This window comes from Pleurodeles waltl, chromosome 9, assembly GCF_031143425.1.
Source record: "Pleurodeles waltl isolate 20211129_DDA chromosome 9, aPleWal1.hap1.20221129, whole genome shotgun sequence".
Classification (NCBI taxonomy): Eukaryota; Metazoa; Chordata; class Amphibia; order Caudata; family Salamandridae; genus Pleurodeles; species Pleurodeles waltl.
In genome coordinates this window covers 527,680,681-527,698,357 of record NC_090448.1, presented here as the reverse complement: position 1 = coordinate 527,698,357, position 17,677 = coordinate 527,680,681, and the positions used below count along the sequence as shown (strand labels likewise).

Here is a 17,677-nt window from a genome sequence, read left to right as displayed (position 1 = left end):
TAGAGCTTTACAGGATGAACTATACCTCCTTGTTGGGGCCTTTCTATAAGGTCACTGCGTCTCTAATCTCCAAGGTTATTCATGTCAAGAACTGGACAACATTTGTGAAACACTAAAATGCATAGCTCTACATCCCTATCAAGGAGGAACATCATCAATTTCTAGGCTTCACAATCTGAGACCGGCTTTATCAAGACACATGTCTAAATTGGGTCTAACTTCTAGAAATGGGTTACTTTGCGATTTAGCATTGCAAATCTGGAGGAGTGCTTGTGCAGGCAGTGTATCATTTATCAAGTTCTTCTCGGACTTTGGCAAGGTGGTTTCAGGTTTTCTAGTTAGGTGTTACAATGTGACTTTGAATGTGAGTTCTGCAACTTCATCTCATCAGGAACTGGACACAGTTCCCAACCAGGGTTCGGAGTTTCTTCAGTGGTGATCATTGCAATTCAACTAGTTGAAGTTAGATCTAATTTAGAATCCGACTTTTACAACCAAAATGACCATAGATGTCTCTCACTATAGATGGGGAGATCACTGCAGGCACTTACGATTCTTAGCCTGCAATTGTCCTTCTTCAACTAGACTGTCTGATGCAAAGATGTGCTTTTCTTTTCTAGTTTCAGAACAAAGTAGCTCATACATATTTTACATTGTTCCTGTTTTTGAGTCATACTTCTTTTATTCTTTTTACAGGTTTGTTTATTGAAGTAATGATCCTTGTGCCTCTAAATCCTCCCCAGCAGTATTCTTTGAGATCGGTCCACACTACTTCTAGGTGTCATAATACTTTTAGGCAAGGATCCTTTTGGAGCTCTCCTTCCATAACCTAACAGATTGATTTCTTACACTTCTTTGAAGGAGAATATTGCTGTGGGTTGCTTCTTTCAAGCTTAATGTTTGGGTGAAAATACAAAGTTATTGCAAGTATCCTCATTCTCCCATTTGTACCTTATTTGGTATTCCATATACTTCTAAGGAGATGTTTGTTCAAACAACTGCTTGTTTTGCCTGGGGGCACCACATGCAAAGGATGTAAATGTGTTTTCACAATCCTCAAGACCCCTACTTGGTAAACTCTCCCTAAAAGGGTATTTGCCTTTCTCAATGTGTTTAGGGTGGCAAGGTAATGTTATTGCTTTTTTATTTGATTGTTTGCAACTAATATATTTAGTCCTGCATCGATAAACTTCTAATCACTTCTGGTACAGTGATGTGCAGCCAGAGGATTAGTGGTTGCATTCTATATTTGAATTTCTCATATGGTATATAGTAAATTTCCTGGTTCAAAAATATTTGCATTGGAAATATATCCACTAGTAGTACTACATTTAGTTTGCCCTGAGTTTGATTTGATGTACTAAAAATCTGTTATGATGTTATCTTTTACAGTTAGAACGGGAACTTGAAGAGCTGCGAACTACAGAAAAAAATGGGAACAATCTTCCTGGTTTTATCATCCAGGATCAGAGTCACCCTGAAGAAGCAATTGATGGGTCAGGAGATCATATGAAAAGGATTAAAGACACTACAGAAAGCACAGGCTTCGAAAAGCAGATTTGTGGAAAAATAAAACTCCTGAAAGAAAGGATTCAATTCTGGACCACAAAACTAGATGAGTATGTGAAACTGTCAAGATGCAACCACAGAGATAAATGTATTACAAAAGAAAGCATGTCAGAGCCCTCGTTTTTCATAACAAAAAATGAATTCCGAGCCCTTCCACACTGTACAAGAGGCTTGACCTAGATATTTAGAAGCTGCATCAGTATGAATTGACTTGAAGGAAGAAATGAGCCCTAAGATTGAGTCTGGCAGGAAAAAAAGGAACAGACTGATACTCCACACAGCAGCACCCTTGCTGTCCCTGTTGCACACTGAACAAGGAGTCTTTTGGGAGGGCCTAGAACATGTACTCCACACCCTTCTGGCACAGCACAGCATGTCTGGATGGGCATGGGGCGTTTTGTGTCAGTGTAAGAGAATGCGCAGACTCTAGCACATTAACCTGCTTGACAAGGCCCATTCTGATATGTAGACTGAAAAACAGAACCTCTTCATAACACATTTCAAACTGAGTAAAGTAATATGAATCAAAGAAAACTAGGAAAGGAAGAAAACTAAATTCAGAGCAGAATCCCTCCCCAGTGCACGATCTGTCATCGGGAAAGAGACAAACAGGATTTGCGGGTGGAAGGTTAGGTATTTAATGTCCTCATAGAGAGAAGAAAAAAACTGAGGCCCTTATTAAGTGTTTGGCGGGTGGTGGAGGCAGCCTGCCAAACTCTTTGGGGTTGGAAAACCGCCACTCTTTTTTCCGCCTGCTGGCCCTATTATGAGTTTTCTGCTGGACCAGTGGGCAGAAACAGCATTTCCATCCACTGGCCCAGCGGGAAACCCACCACAACATTGACGCCGGCTTGTAATCGAGCCAGAGGCAAAGTTGGGGTCCTTTGGATGTGCACTGCCCATACCATCTGCATGGGCAGTGCAGGGGCCCCCATGGGGTCCCCGGCACCCTGTCTCCGCCAGCCCTTGCATGGCAGTGGGACTGCCATTCAAAAGCCAGTGTAGAGGGGATTCGTAAACCCAGGGCAGCGCTGCCTTCACAGATTAATTCCACTGGCACCGCCAGGCTGCCGACTGGTGGCAACCTGCTGGTGCCAGCGGTCGGACCGTGGGGACTCCGCCAGGGTCATTATGTGGGGGCCAGACCCCTGCTTTGGGGGCGGTCCGACCTCCCCTGTGAGTCTGGCGGTCCCAGGACTGCCAGACTTGTAATGAGGGGCTGAATGTTTTGGATAACTTTAAAGCGCAATCCTATTTTCCCGTTGAAGGCTCACCCTCGTATTGTATGGACTATGATGAAGAGGTGGGACAAAATTATAATTTATATCACTTTGGTATGCACTATTGAAAATGAATGGTGAGCAAGATTGAAAGGTGGGTGGGTGCTCATGCTAACTTCAGGCAAGCTGAAATTGATGACCTTCAGAATATGCCTGTGTCTGCTTTTAGATGTGCAGCATTGTAAACCAGACAGCTTGATCCTGGTCTCACTTTCACGGTGCAGAGTATTCTCTGGGGTTTGTCCAATCTGCCACTAAAGGTGTAAAACAGTGTTCCCCAACCTTTTGACTTCTGTGGGCCTCCACTTTATCATTACTGGAACCCGGGACCCCCTAGGAATCATTGTTGGAATCCGAGGACCGCCCACTGAGTCATTACTGAAAGCTGGGGACCTAATCTGTTAATAATATTTACTTTTTAAAGCAGTCGTGGAGCCCCTGAGGAGGCTTTGTGGACCCCTAGGGGGCCTCGGACCGCAGTTTGGGAACCACTGGTGTAAAAAAATTTTAGCTCAATTTGTGGGGCTCTGATAAGGGTAATTTGCAAAGCTTTCAGAAGGCCTCAGTTGTTAATCCCAAGGACTTGTTCTAGACACTAAATGGACACAAGGGTGCAACAACATTTATTAAAGTTATGATTAGCAAGGCACCTGACTTTGGAACTTGCCAGGATTTTACAAGACAAATAAGTCTGATAATTGCTTTTCTTTGAAGATGCTGGTTGAGACTTACTTCTAACGTTCATTTAGGGACTATGGGCCAGATGTATCAAAGGGTTTTACCCATTCTGTGTCTATGGGAAAATGTGTTCATACATATGGCCCTATATCTCTTCAGAGGACTATGCTTGCTCTCTAGATCATTCCACGGTTCTTTAGCATCACACAGAACACCTGATCAGGAACAACTTACATGTCGGTGTGAGGATCTTGAATGAGGATGCTACATCATGCATATCAGCCCTTCACAGGGACATCTCCTGATAGAAACGTTTTAATATATTTAGAGATTTTCATTGCAAGTGAATATGAATTTTGCAAAATTCCAGCTCGACTGCCTAAATGCCTTTACACTCTGCCACTTTTCCCTCACCAGTTACTTTATCAAACAACTATGCTATGCCCCATCTGCAGTGAAACCAAGATACATTTTCCTGAAGCTAAATGACTGAAACACACCTACTGTTGCTCGTTAACTCATTAACAGTCACATGAAAGTATTAAAAGTTTGAAATCATAAGAATTTTGATAGTGTTGTCAGATTGATTTTACATATATAAATATTGATGTATTTCTGATTTGAATAATAGTGATTGTAAGATTGGTGCAACAGTAGCAGTGCCTCTTGAACTGCCTTTAAGTCTGCTGACGTAGATTTCTAGTTTTAACTATAACAGAGCTTTATTTGATTCACTAAGTAACATGGTACATTTTCTACTACTTTTTTTTACCAGAACAGAAACACTACACCAGAAGGAGTTTACAAAGCACAAAGAAAGTACTGACATAATGTTCCAGTTACTGCTGACCGAATTAGAAACAGTTGGAAATATTCGATTTGAAGAGGGCACACCATCAGATGCTTGGTATAATGATTCTTATATTAATGTCTGCCTACCATGTTTTTGTCAATGTGGCAGGGATCTCGATTCGTAGACCTCTGTAGCTTTTATGTTTCTGGAAATTGAATGTGCTTGTAAGAGGATTCTGCATTGTCACACACACACTACCCTTTCTGCACCCAAATGAAATAAAAAAATCAAATAACTAAGAGCATTTTTCATTTTGGGTAAAATATGTACGTTTCATCAGTTTATATTAATAGGGTTCAATCCCAGATTTAATTGCCAAATGAAGAGATTGTAAAACGTTTATTGACACAAGATGATATTTTCAAGAATATCTTTCAGAAGAAAACGTAAATACATAGATTATATCATATATTATCTATGGTCTAGGAGGAATGAACTAGATCAGTGATTCCCAACCTTTTCACTTCTGTGGACCCCCACTTTATGATTATTGGACCCCCAGGAACCACCACTGAATCATCATTGGAATCCGGGGACCCCCCACTGAGGCATTACTGGAAGCTTGGGACCTAATTTGTCAATATTTATTAATATTTTTTTAATTTTCTAAGCAGTCACGGACCCCCTGAGAAGGTTTGGCGGACCCCCAGGGGTCACCGGACCACAGGTTGGGAACCACTGCACTAGATCATTAATATGGTTAGAATATTAGTGTTTTACCAAACATCTATGCTAAGTTGAAGGGCACCAAACATGACTGCCAACAGTTGCAAGGTTGTACCAATACAAGTGAAATTTGCTGGTTGAGAAGAGAAGAATTTAATACATAAAGAGAAATGAAACTCGTAAGCTCGCATGAAAACTGTAATGAGGCACGGCATGCAAAAAACAATACATAATTTCAATAAAAGTTGAAACAATAAAAAATCCCTCCCTCTATATTAGTTATATTCACCATTCTAAGGCTTACCTTCCATATAGCAGACCAACAGTTGTCAAATTTCGACTTATGAATTTACGCACATACCAGAACATTGCCATTATCAATTGATCATTACAATAATGCTAGTCACATTTTCGGAGATTAATCAGAATTGGCTTAACCACTAGTGCATAATATCTCATAACTGACAAAACAGACAGTAGATGACCTAATTTGTGTTTTCGCATCATACTGATGTTTCCATTTTTTGGGTAGGTTTGTGCCCAAGAATACATTGAGAGCATTTAAAAACATTAGTCATGGTTAAATCCATTTTGGCAGAACATATTTCTAGTATGCTTGAGCATTGGATCATTCTTTGTCTGTTCCGAATTATGCGAGGTTGAATGTCGGAGAACATAACGTTCTGTCATGTGTAATTGTAGATTTCAAAGAACATTGGGATATTTTGTAACCAGTTTCTTTGTGCTGTTTATTCCTTATGGTCTTGTGCTCAGTTATCACTGAAGACATGACCCTTGCAGTAATCCAGTAACCATTGCTAATATGATTGAACACAACAGTCTCTCGATCACAGATGTGTCGTTATATAATTGGGGACAGGAGGTTATGAAATCTCAAGACTACATACCAGGTTCACAATCTTCTTGTGTTGTAAAAGGTGCCCTCCAGCAGTGCTTATTTTGTAAATAAAAAGATGTCTGTGCTCAAAGCTCTCCTCTTAAACACGCGGCTGCTGCAATTAAAAGTGAGAGCACATAATACAGAGGCAGCGTAATCCTGAAGCCACCTCGGGCCTCTTCAGTCTATTTACAGCCACTCCCTGCCCCTTCAGCTCACTCTTGCAGCTTTCTGCTTTCTCACTTTGTGACGCTTTTTCGTTTTTCTCTTCCTCCGTCTTTCCTAGGTGTCTTTTGCTCGCAGTAAATGCTTGAGGCAGAAAACTAAGCGCGGGCCCTCAAAAATAAGAGCCGGTGCTCACCACCGGAAACAACAAGCACAAATTAAGCACTGCCCTCCAGACGTCACAACTACTGTCTCATTCCATCAGCCTTTCTCCACGTTTGTCCTGATAAGCATCCCCGAGACATTTTTACCTTTGCAGCTTCCATTTCTTAATTTTCAGTGCTTATATTCTCAACACACAATAGCCTCTGCTGAGAAAGGAACAATACATTTCCTTCAATAGCATATCGTGCACAAAAGTAAAATGTTGTGCATCCCAGTGCTTCTCCTCAGCCCCCCCACGTCCAACCGCTTCCTAACCTACGTGCGTCCATCAAACAGTAGACATTGGGGCGCCATTCAGCATACAATTTTATATACAATGTGGCAATTAAATGCATGCTGAAGTACTAACAAGAGCATTTCACTTCTTACAGCAAATATTATTACGTCTTCAAGATCCAGCAATCTGCAATCACAGTGCACACAGGCCCGTTTTTGGTAAAGCACTAGTCCATGTTTTTCATCATGCAGTATTTGATACAAACAAAATGTTATGTGAACGTTTAATGGCGTGTCGGTAAGGCCATTTAATTCTTTAGAGAGTTAATGTTCTTTGTAGTTGTTGAAAACCGTGGCGATCACACAATATAGGGTGCACAAGAGTGACACCTCCTGTGTCCTTCAGGCTAAATTGTTTCAGTGTGTTAGAAAGGGAGTTGTGCTTGTGGAAGCAGCAACCAGCACAGTTTATTTGGGAAGTTTTCTCCGCATAGTGTTTGAAATTCTTTATTTTTATTTTCTTCACAACGTTGGGATTATTTTTGATTTGGTGACACTTATTTTTTAATTTAGTTGGCATTATGATTTTTTTAATCATTGTTGATGTATGTGTATGGAGTCTACCGCAGGGCTTGCAGGGAGTTGGACAAGCAGAGTTGATCGCATGAAGAAAAGGTGGATTGCTTAAAATCCTGATTTATTCAAGGGTTGTGATTGTGGGAGGTCTATGGCTGCAGGTAATGAAAATGTTTTTTTATATTGCTTGACATCAGCTCACCTCTTACAGTGCTGATAAAATCTTTAAATCACATTCTGAAGCCCAGGGAATTCCAAATTAGTGTTGCACAAATAGAAAGAGCCACAGACATACTTTATGTATTTATTTCTGGAGAGGAGGAGATATGGGCCATGTGCTCACTGTGCCTTGGGACATAAGCAGCACCTCACTGATGGAACCAAACAAAGCTGAAACTCGTCTGGGGTTGCTTGTGGTCCAGTTCAGAGGAAATATATCCTAATAGTTTTGACTCAACTGTTCCATTTGGAGCCGAATCAAGGCTGATTTATATATGGTTGGTCTCTGTCTGTAGTACACAATGTACAAAATACATTGGACTGGCATGTGACCTGCTTAATTACCAGATTGACTGCCAGTTATTAGAGGTTCAGAGATTTTAGCATTCTACACATCACTTCAGGTTTTCTGGAGTAGGCTCCGATGGCATGAAACTAACGGCTTCTAGGGTACTGTGAAATGTTGAGAAAACACTTTCTGCAAGAACCCCATTGAACATTGGCTATATTACTTAAAATGTCCTGTAAGAGAGTGTCATCAAAGGCACTTGTCTCATTAATATTGCAAAGTTATAGGACGTTTTAGTCACTGTGACGTGACTTGAAGTAATCATAAATTTAAGAACATTAAGTACAAAGGACTCTTCAAATGATTATAGAACATAGGTCCCATTTGAAATCAAGCATTATGAATTCCAACAGGACCACCTTTAATGTCCTAGTGTATGGAAACACAAGGATGCATCCATGCAGAGGGACTATTTTGTTGCTTCAGTGTGCAGTGTGCCATTTAAGGTGTTCTGCTGTTTATTTCCCAGATGTATGGTGGTGCATAGTTATAGCCTGTGATTGCATATGTTAGGACATTAAAGCAAGACCTTTTATCTCTGCTAATGCTTCTTTTATTTGTGTAATGTCCCCTATATGTATTGTAAGAGTTATAAGCTGCGTCCCAGCTTCATGTTTAAGCCTGGGGTAACAGGTGTGTGAGGTGTGTGAGCTGTGCACATACAGTCGGCATACAGGTGTGCACTTGAAGGATTTAAAAATGAATGGCCTCCTGCAGCCCTGATCCCTAAAGCCCACTAAGTGGGGATAGTTTTCTGACCACCCCTAAAGACATTGACCCTCTCCCACCTAAAGTACAATGTGAGGTGTGCGTTGCCTGGTGCTCATCCGAGCAAAGCCTCAAGACTGAACTACCCGTAGGTTCTACATTTGTCACGCACCTGCACTGAAATTGGAATGTCTTAGGCAGGGGCAAATATGTGCACTATCTCAATAAAAGAAATAACAGCATGTGTAAAACCAGTAGGTTAGGCTTTTCTGCAGTAACGCATACAGATTGACATATACAAATGCTTCTTTGGTAGTAATCGTGGTGGTGATAAGGAAGGTGGTAATGGTGGGGATGGTAACCGTGCTTAATACGTATGCTAGTAAAGGTTGTTATGGCTTGTACTGGAGTCCTGGCATAACATTTAGAAAAGCCTATTTCAGTAAAAAGAAATCCAAAGAAGAATTGCTTTCTATATAAAATGCATTTAAGAAGCATAGACGTAAAATAGTCCACATGCATTCACAGGAGGAGAATGGTACACCAAACAGCCAGTAGCATGAGAGTAATATTCCTCTAGGTAGAGCCAAACCTCATTCAACGTATATATTAATGGGTTTGCAACAATGGGGCGAATTCACAAAGGCATTTATGAACTGTGAAGTACCCTCCCCTGCAGTAGTTTTTCACTTGCTCATAAATTCCTTTTGAATTGCTTCCAAAGAATCTAAAATGGGAATGTTCATGGAATACATATTAATAGAAATAGAAAGGACTGTGGCCACTGCACTGTTATTAACAATGAGATGTACATTTCGAGCTCAATTATAATAGACATGTATGAATATGTGAAGTAATTATCCTATTATTATTACTTCACATACTCATAAATGCCTTTGTGAATTGGTCCCAATATGTTTATCAGATAGCCGCACTGTCAACCAGACCTAAAAAAGAGGAAGGACACAGATGGCTCCTTTATATTCTCTAGATAGAAGACATAAAGGGTTTCTTCTTTACTTGATGTACAATGCTTCAGATCTGCTAGGAAAGGGGTGGATAAACCGTATTACTTCCATGAAAACAAACAGCTTGTGGCTTTACAATTTAACTTTACCTTATTCCAGAGTTATCTTAAAATGTAATTTTGTACTGTCTAAAAACTTCCCTATTCCTATGTACTGTTATTCCTGTACCTTTTTAGCTCTGTCTTGCAGACATCTCAAATTGATCTCTTGTGAAGATTTACATGTGATCCATTTTTAGACAGTTTTTAGATAAAAAAATAAAAACTCTACAAATCATAAAGTCATCAAAATAATTTGAAAACACAATTGATGCACTGGGTATATTCTCGCAGATACTTTAAGTACATTGTTTCAATACATCCTTGCTTCAAAGTAGTCAAATGTTTGCAAGAGTTCTTTTTAAGTGAGCAAAATAATTGCACTTGAGCTAGCCACTGGTTTTTTCTCCTAGATTTTAGCACAGCAATTTAGATATATCACTTGACTCCTACGTAAGAGTACTATCTTCTCTCAGTTTGTGTGTGATGAATCTCCCCAAAATTGATGGTAGCCATTTTGTCCTTGTATTGTTAAACATCATGAAAATATTTATTGCTCCCTAACAACCCTCAACTCTTGAGGGACCTTCTTGGTTGGAGTAAAACACATCACGAATCCCCAAGAACAAGAACACATTTCCCCCATTATGTGTTTAAAAGGTTTTCTAAACCTGGCTGTATGAACATAGCTGCTTTCTATCCTTCGGTGCACTTTCATTTAAAAATGTTATTTGTCTTATCTATAATTGCTTATTGGGTCCTCCTCGACTAACAGCACATTATTTAGCCTCTTGTTTTCAGCCCAATAAAGTGGCTCTGTATTTCATAAAAAAAACACCTGTTCTTTTTTTTGGTATTTTAAATAAATAATAAAAAGCTACAATGTTAGTAAAGCAACAAGTACACACTGCAGTGAAATTTGTGAATCTGGCTCCGAACTCACCCCTTGCAAACCACCCCAACAGCATATAACTGGCATGGTGAGATCCCTGTGCATCAGATAGGTCCTAAAAAGTCCCTATTCTTAATCATCTTGAGTTTTATCGAGGACAGAAATTATTACACCTGTGACAGCAATGGAATGTATTTGTGAATAACTGACCCGGAATCAGTCTTACCCTGCCCCTGCAGAGTTGGAGCAACTGGACCTCATGAGCGCACCCCCTCTGCAGGCAGTAGTGGCTGGTTTGGGTGCGTTCACTGCCCATGGCCCAGGAGGGCCACAAGTTCCTTACATGTGATTGTGCAACCACTGTGACCGGAGGTTCTTTTGCAGCTCCTCTTGGCAGGATAAGTATTTGGTCTGACCCACTTGGGAGGTCTAGGGGGAAGGAAAGTAAGTAATGCAAATGTCTTGAAGCTCATCCTGCGACCCGGGGTAGATGTATAGTTGTTCACACAGCAGCCTCACTCCTTGAGTGATTATCCTGCACAGGTCTCACTTCTTGCTGGCCCAGGAGATCCCCTCTGGCATAAGGGGTCACTGTATCGCTATTGCACACGGGCAGCCAATTCCTTCACGGTGGCCCCTCCTGCAGATGGGGTCGCCGACTGTCCTGGGTGCAAGGGATGCAATCCTCTGGTATGGGGCGTATGGGGTCACCGATCCCTCACTGCACTCTGGTGATAACCTATTCAGTACAGTGATGTCCACTGCCCTTCTCTAGCACGCAAGATGCGCAGAGTTTTTTTCTGCCCTCTCCTCACACCTCGTAAAAGGACTCCACTCCACAGAATTCCCCACTTGACCTCATCCCACCAACACCCTTCTCTTCCTCACAGGGCACACTAGTCTTGCCAAGCAGACAGACGCTGGTTCTCCAGGCTCTAAGGCAGGTGTTATTGGATTCCCTGCGTGATATCCCCTCACCCAGCTGGGAGACTAGCAGGCCCAGGCCCCCAATCTTGGTCACAGGCTTAAGTCTTGCAGAGTTTCATCTCCTCGCACAACCCAACTGGCTGCTTGACAATTGGCATTTTTTTTACAATCAAGCTCCCCTAGATATAGTCCATTTCCAGACACCAAATGTGATTTAGAGTCAGTGTCTTTGAGGTTTATGTTGGAGAGGGACTGCTTCTTTTTGAAGTGGCCATTTCTCAGCCCTCTCTTCCTCTTGAAAGTAGTCTGTCACAAGAGGAACAACTCTAAAGCTGATATTCCCACAGCACAGGCCATGGGAGCTCACACCTGGATGTCTTATGTGTATGAAAAGGTTAGTCCAGGACATCAGCCCTACTCTTTATTATTCTCTTATGTCCCATCTCCTTCCTGACATGCCCAGACCCCCTTCCTTGTGACCTCTCTCTTAGTAAAAGAGCACCCTTTGAAGTGAACTGAGGGAGCCTGGATATCCCTTCTCCATTGTATCCGAACCAAACTACAGGAATGCAGCTATATGCAAATCTGTGTGGAAGAGTCCTCTACCACCTCCTTGTGTTTCACCATGCAGTTGTGGGCCTTTCAAAAGGGAACCAAGAGCCCTCCTTTATTGTATCGTTTAGAGACATACATACACCAAGCACATCTGTTCAACATACACACACTGCACAGCAGCTGTATCCTTCATGTACTTCACCACTCACAGGCATACACACACCCAGCACATGCATTTAAAATGTATGCACTGCACAGTACTACATCTGTAGTATATAGTACTAGTCACAGGCAACACTTGACACAAACCAATTTAGACTAAGAGGTGAGTTGAGCACACAGTAGCGGAACTTTAAATGAGTGAGCAAGTAGCCCTCCTCCAATGAGACAGGTTAAAAGGGACCTGTTCACTACACGGTATTCTGCCACCACCGTGTTCATGCTGCATAACTCCTGGTTAAAGCAGTAACCTTTCACCACTATGAAGGTAGCTCTTTGGTTACCCTTCCCGGTCCAACAAGATCGCTGTCCGTGAGACAGGCCTCCGTCTTAGCACAGACACATGATCCATATTTGCCTTTTACAGCAAAAATATGCATTAAGGATAAAGACCTCTTTTCAGTTGGGGCACTATGGGCAGGGGTTCACGTTTATTACCATGCAAAGGACTATTCAGTCCAAAGGTCCCATGTTTATACTTTGGAGAAAACACAAATAAAGTGTATTTGCCATACTCTTTACTGATCACGACTGATGGTTCCAATAGTTTACATAATGTCAGTTTTTTCTCCAGTCCCCTTCCAACCAGATGATACACAAAAGCACAAGGGAATGTTATGGCCTTCCTTAAGAGCGTACCCTAATGTCACCTTGTTGTCACAGAAGCAGTCAGAGGACGATGTCTCAACCCAGAAGCGAAATCATTAATCACAATACTAAAAAGTAAAAACTAAGAGCAGGGCTTTGCTACAACATTATCCTTTACAATTATAGTAGATAAAAATCTACTACAGTTATTTCTTGTTATAGCCACGTAGATCAAGACCAAAATGAGGCTGCTAGTGGAAGAGGACAGACAAGTGATCTGCCTCGAACTGTAGTCAGGTGTCAGACATATCAAATGGATGAGCAAAGACTTTGCCATTTGCTTTAATGGCAGACAAATGTTGTTAAAAAGATTAACAAAGCTCTACAATGTATAAAAACAAAGATATTAATCACCTTTTCTGGAACAGTTGGCAAAAACTTGAATGACGATGGTGGTGGGGTGAACCAAGCCCGTCCCTGGTTGTGTTAAGATGTTATGACTGAACAGAGATGAATGCTTGTACACACCAAGAGAGAAATAATGCTTTGAGTCAGTACAGAGGTGAAAAATAAAGTTACCAAGCAAGTAGGATCAATCAAAATAAGACCTGGCTTACACAGTCTTTTTTAAAGGTACGGTCCTTTGCACTTCAATCTGTTGGCAAAATTTTTATATGGCATTTATTTAGCTTATGCAAAGTCTTGTATATTTTGTAATGACTAGACCATTTTTGTTACAGGTTTAATTCCTGCTGTGATCTGATATTGTCGCGTTTTTGTGCATTGGATTTTAAAGCGTATGGCATTACTGGAGTGAAAATAAATCGCATTATTCGAGTTCACAATCGTAGCCTACGACTAAAATTTGATGAGAAATTTCAAATGTTTGTGAATAACGAGGATGAACACTTTTCAGAGTAAGTTAAATCTCTTTTCTCTCAGTATTACTGAAGTAAACATCTGCTCTGTTGTTAAAACCCCAAAATATATAGAGCCAAAAATTGGAAATCCATATTACACCTATTCTGGACATTCATTCCATTGTATTGTTTTGTACTGTATTGTGATTGCAATTGTATACCATTGCAGCCAGCCAACTGTGCACATATGTCTCGAAAAACTCTTAAATGTGCCATTGACCCTCGTTCTAGGGTATGCAATATACAGTTAGTACAGTTTAAGTGGTAACGCACAGAGAGTGTCTGCTGTTGGCTTCTTTTGGTAAACATGTATGCCTACTCTGCTAACAAGTGCATGGTTGTTGTTTGTCAAAACATTTATTGGCCCAACATAATGTCAGACAAATTAAACAACTGGCAAACTACAGAGGACTGTGTTGCCTTGACCTGTTTCAATCCTCTTCCAACAAGCGGCATCTAAAACTGACTGGCGCACTTATGGGATTAAATCATAAAGTTAATAATTAGCCTGGGTACTACAGCCTACATATACCAGTCAGGGGTGCAGTTCAAAGGGCTGGCATAACCAAAATGTAAGACACCAGAAAAGGGCTTTAAATAGGCCTTTCAGAAAACTTAGAAGCTTACCCTCTACCTCTCTACTTATCACAGAATTTAGAGGTTTAAGGAAACAATATAAACAGCAGTTTTGTGAAGCAAAGGAGACTCGCACACAGCTTCAGTGTCTAAAAATAAGACAACTTGGCAGGTTAGGATCCCCAAGAAAATGTTGACATTTTATGCACAGCCTTGACTTGCAATCCTCCAATGAGTCGGGCAGTTTCATCCTGAGCAAACATGGACTGGTCATAGTGAGATTGTAGGAAAGGACGTCATTTGTATGATCATCTCCCCACAAGTCTTTGGACTGATGCTGCTGGTTTTTCAGTTCTGTACCACACTGGGCCTGCTGTCCAGGCTACAGTGCACGTCCTCTGACCCCCAAAAGTATGTGTGCAATTGGCTAACACCTGATTCATTTATATAACTTACCTATAAGTCTCTAGCATATGGTACAAGGGTACCCAAAGCTATTACGTAAAATGCCACTAGTTGTGCCACCACTGCAATGACAAAGACAAAATGTGACTCTAGGCCTGCCACTGTGGCCTATTCAAGCAGGGTTAAAACAGCTTGACACAGCAAATTAAACCCTTTAGTCGGGTCAGATCCTTCTGTTTTTAATATTAATAAACAACCTCTTTTGAAGTGCTTGGTAGCCGACTAGGCAGGGTGCCTAATAGTAAAAAGTATGGCATGTTCCTTTTGTATTTAATATGCCCTGAAAGTGAAAACAAAAACATGCCTTTTTCACTGTAGCATGGCCAGTGATCTCATTGACTAACAGCAACTTGGGACCATCAAAGATATCACTCCAGGTTATCAAATGAATCATTACATTAAACCTAACTCATTGCTAAGGTCAGATGTAAGGTATCTTGTGGCAGAAAGGTGAAAGTCACTTCTTTTTTGCCCAAACCTTTGGGAGCCTTTCATGTCTTTCTGATGCAATCACCTGAGACAACATGCTGCCCCTCTGCTAGAAAGTGTGAAGATCTCCAAGGAACAGGGAACAAAGAGAATTGCTGTCTGGAAGAGGTGAGACCTCCTTCAGCAGGATTACTACTGAGTGTTGGCCACAGGTGGCCCAGCTTCAAAGAGGCTACCACCTCAAACAAACAAATGGTTATCACACCTTTGTCTGCCAACTCCTTTGTGTAGGCAGACAGACGGGCATCTCCTCTAGAGGTGGAAACCTGTAGCAGAACTGGTGTTTCAGTAGGAATGGCTCATTCTGCTGGGTACACCCAAGGTGGTGCCCAGGGCTCACAGTAGAAGAAGGCTTGTGCCATTTTGTTTTAAGGTTGAGAGTGGTATCCTGGGATTGTTGGTGCTCACAACCTCCTGGAAGTGATGTAAAGTGGGAAGGGTTGCCTCTTGGGAGCTGTTACTCCATTGGCTAGTGAGTCCTCCCCTCCCACAAATGAGAAGATAGCATAAAAGTGGCACCCCAAACCTACAGTTCACAGACCACTACTGAATTGGATGGAAGAGAGAAGAAGGACTACCCTGCTGCTCCTTGGACCCAGCAAAGAGAGGTTGCACCAAAGACTGAACAGCTGCTGCACCTGAAGGATCCACAAAGAAGACTGTGCCTGATGTGTCAACCCATGGAAGCCCCGTAGAAAGGAGCTCCACTGGTGCCAGTATGGAAGAATTAACTGAAAGGGCTATTCAACTAGCCCCCTGTTCAACACCAGGGACACAAAAGCTGTAAGAAGACTGCACACTCAAGAGCCCGGCTGCTCAGGAATGTCTGCCCACAGCTAGATGTCGAAGGGCCTACTCGGAGACAAAGTGAGGATTCTGCCTGTGGTGTCCCCAAGTCCATAGAACCCATGGCAGACATTGAAGAAGACTCTGGTGGCCCACAAAAGAAAGAGAAACACACCTACAAAAAAATGTCGAAATATTGCTAGAACAGGGGGGCTTGTTGACCTGTGGTGACTGCATCTGCCCTGGGACTACCCTCCCCCCCCTCTATGCCCCCCAATGCACCATTGGACAATGATACATGTGGCCAGTGACAACCCCTGATGCTCATGGATACCTGGGAGACCCCGGGAACTCTCACCACATTTCTTCATCATCTCAGGATCCTGTATCCCCAGCATCACAACCACTTCTTGCCTGGAACGCTGTAAATAGTGAAGGTGCACTGAGGACTAAGGGCCTAATTTATAAATCGGTGGATGGAATACTCTGTCACAAACATGATGGATATCCTGTCTGCCGTATTAACGATTTCCATAGGATATAATGGGATCGTAATGTGGCGGATGGGATATCCATGTTTGTGACAGAGTATTCCCCTCCACTTAATTCAAAATTGGGCCGTAAGACTGCTGAACATGGTAGGTAAATGTCCCCTGGTCCTGAGAGGTCACTTTGACTGGCCCCTTAGCCTGTTGTGGTTAGTCCAAAAGAGCTCTATCAGGCGTTTTAACCCCTCCACAAACAGCTTGCAATGATTTATTACATCTAAAGACTAAGGGCCTGATTGAGATATTGGCGGAAGGATTACTCCATCACAACAGTTACGGATATCCCATCTGATTTAGACTTTTGTGATGGAGTAACCCATCAGCCAATATCTAAATCAGGCCCTAAATTAAAGCTTTGAAAAATCATATCTTTGGTTGTCGTTAGATTCTTGTTGTTTTAATATCTGTTTAAAATTAAAAATAAACAGTTTTTATGCATTGGTGTTTGATTTTTGTTGTGTTGTGTTTCTTACGTACGTGTTGTTTTGGTTCTCCTAAATGCTTTATACTTGTTCTTTTGACTAAGCCTGACTGCTATGTGCCACAGCTGCCCTGAACTAAGCTGAGGTTTTTCTTTAAGAAATCTAACTGAATCTGATAGAGATGGTGATATTATTACAGGGTCAGGTCTCACAGCCACACCACATAATAATCCTCTTTGCTACAGAGATGTAAGACGTGAATGACACAGTTGAGTGAAGCCTCCTTGTGTCTCAACCCATGCCGCAATTTTCATTAACTTAAGGCTAGTTGTGAACATTATGGAATCTTCAAAATCCGACGGAACACAAGGCCCTAATGGTCTTCATGACATACTTTTAAAGTCTAATACCATCTTTTGCTATCCCATTCTGTCTGATTTACATTGTCACCCTTTTGAAACTCAGATTGTACCATCCTCCTGCCAAGGATCAATAGTATATACTATATGTAAAAAAAAAAAAAAATGGTGATCCTTCGACAGAAAACAAGCTACAAAATGTTTGCTTTTTTAGACGTGTAAGCCAAGTATTACTCAACTTAATTCCAGTGACAAAAACTGGTTCCAGAGGCAGCTGCAATTTAAATGTTAAATCAATACTAATCCATCAGACATTGAAACTTAAAAGTTGTGGTTTGTCTATGTCATTGACTATGGGATGGCATTTGATGGAGTAGATCCCTCTATCTTATGGTCAAGGTTAGTGAGGTATGGAATTCCTACTTAGTTGTAGAGGGCCATCTAATCACTGTATTGGAAACTT

General features: G+C 41.5%; 1 protein-coding gene across 1 annotated transcript in view; it reads left to right on the top strand.

Annotated features, from left to right (window-relative positions):
- The window catches only part of LRRC9 (leucine rich repeat containing 9), a 640,455-nt gene that overhangs the window by 207,869 nt on the left and 414,909 nt on the right, over positions 1 to 17,677 (top strand). The window contains exons 9-11 of the mRNA XM_069207426.1: positions 1,393 to 1,619; positions 4,303 to 4,434; positions 13,390 to 13,566. Coding sequence (XP_069063527.1) covers positions 1,393 to 1,619; positions 4,303 to 4,434; positions 13,390 to 13,566 — 536 coding nt within the window. The remainder of the gene's footprint in view (positions 1 to 1,392; positions 1,620 to 4,302; positions 4,435 to 13,389; positions 13,567 to 17,677) is intronic.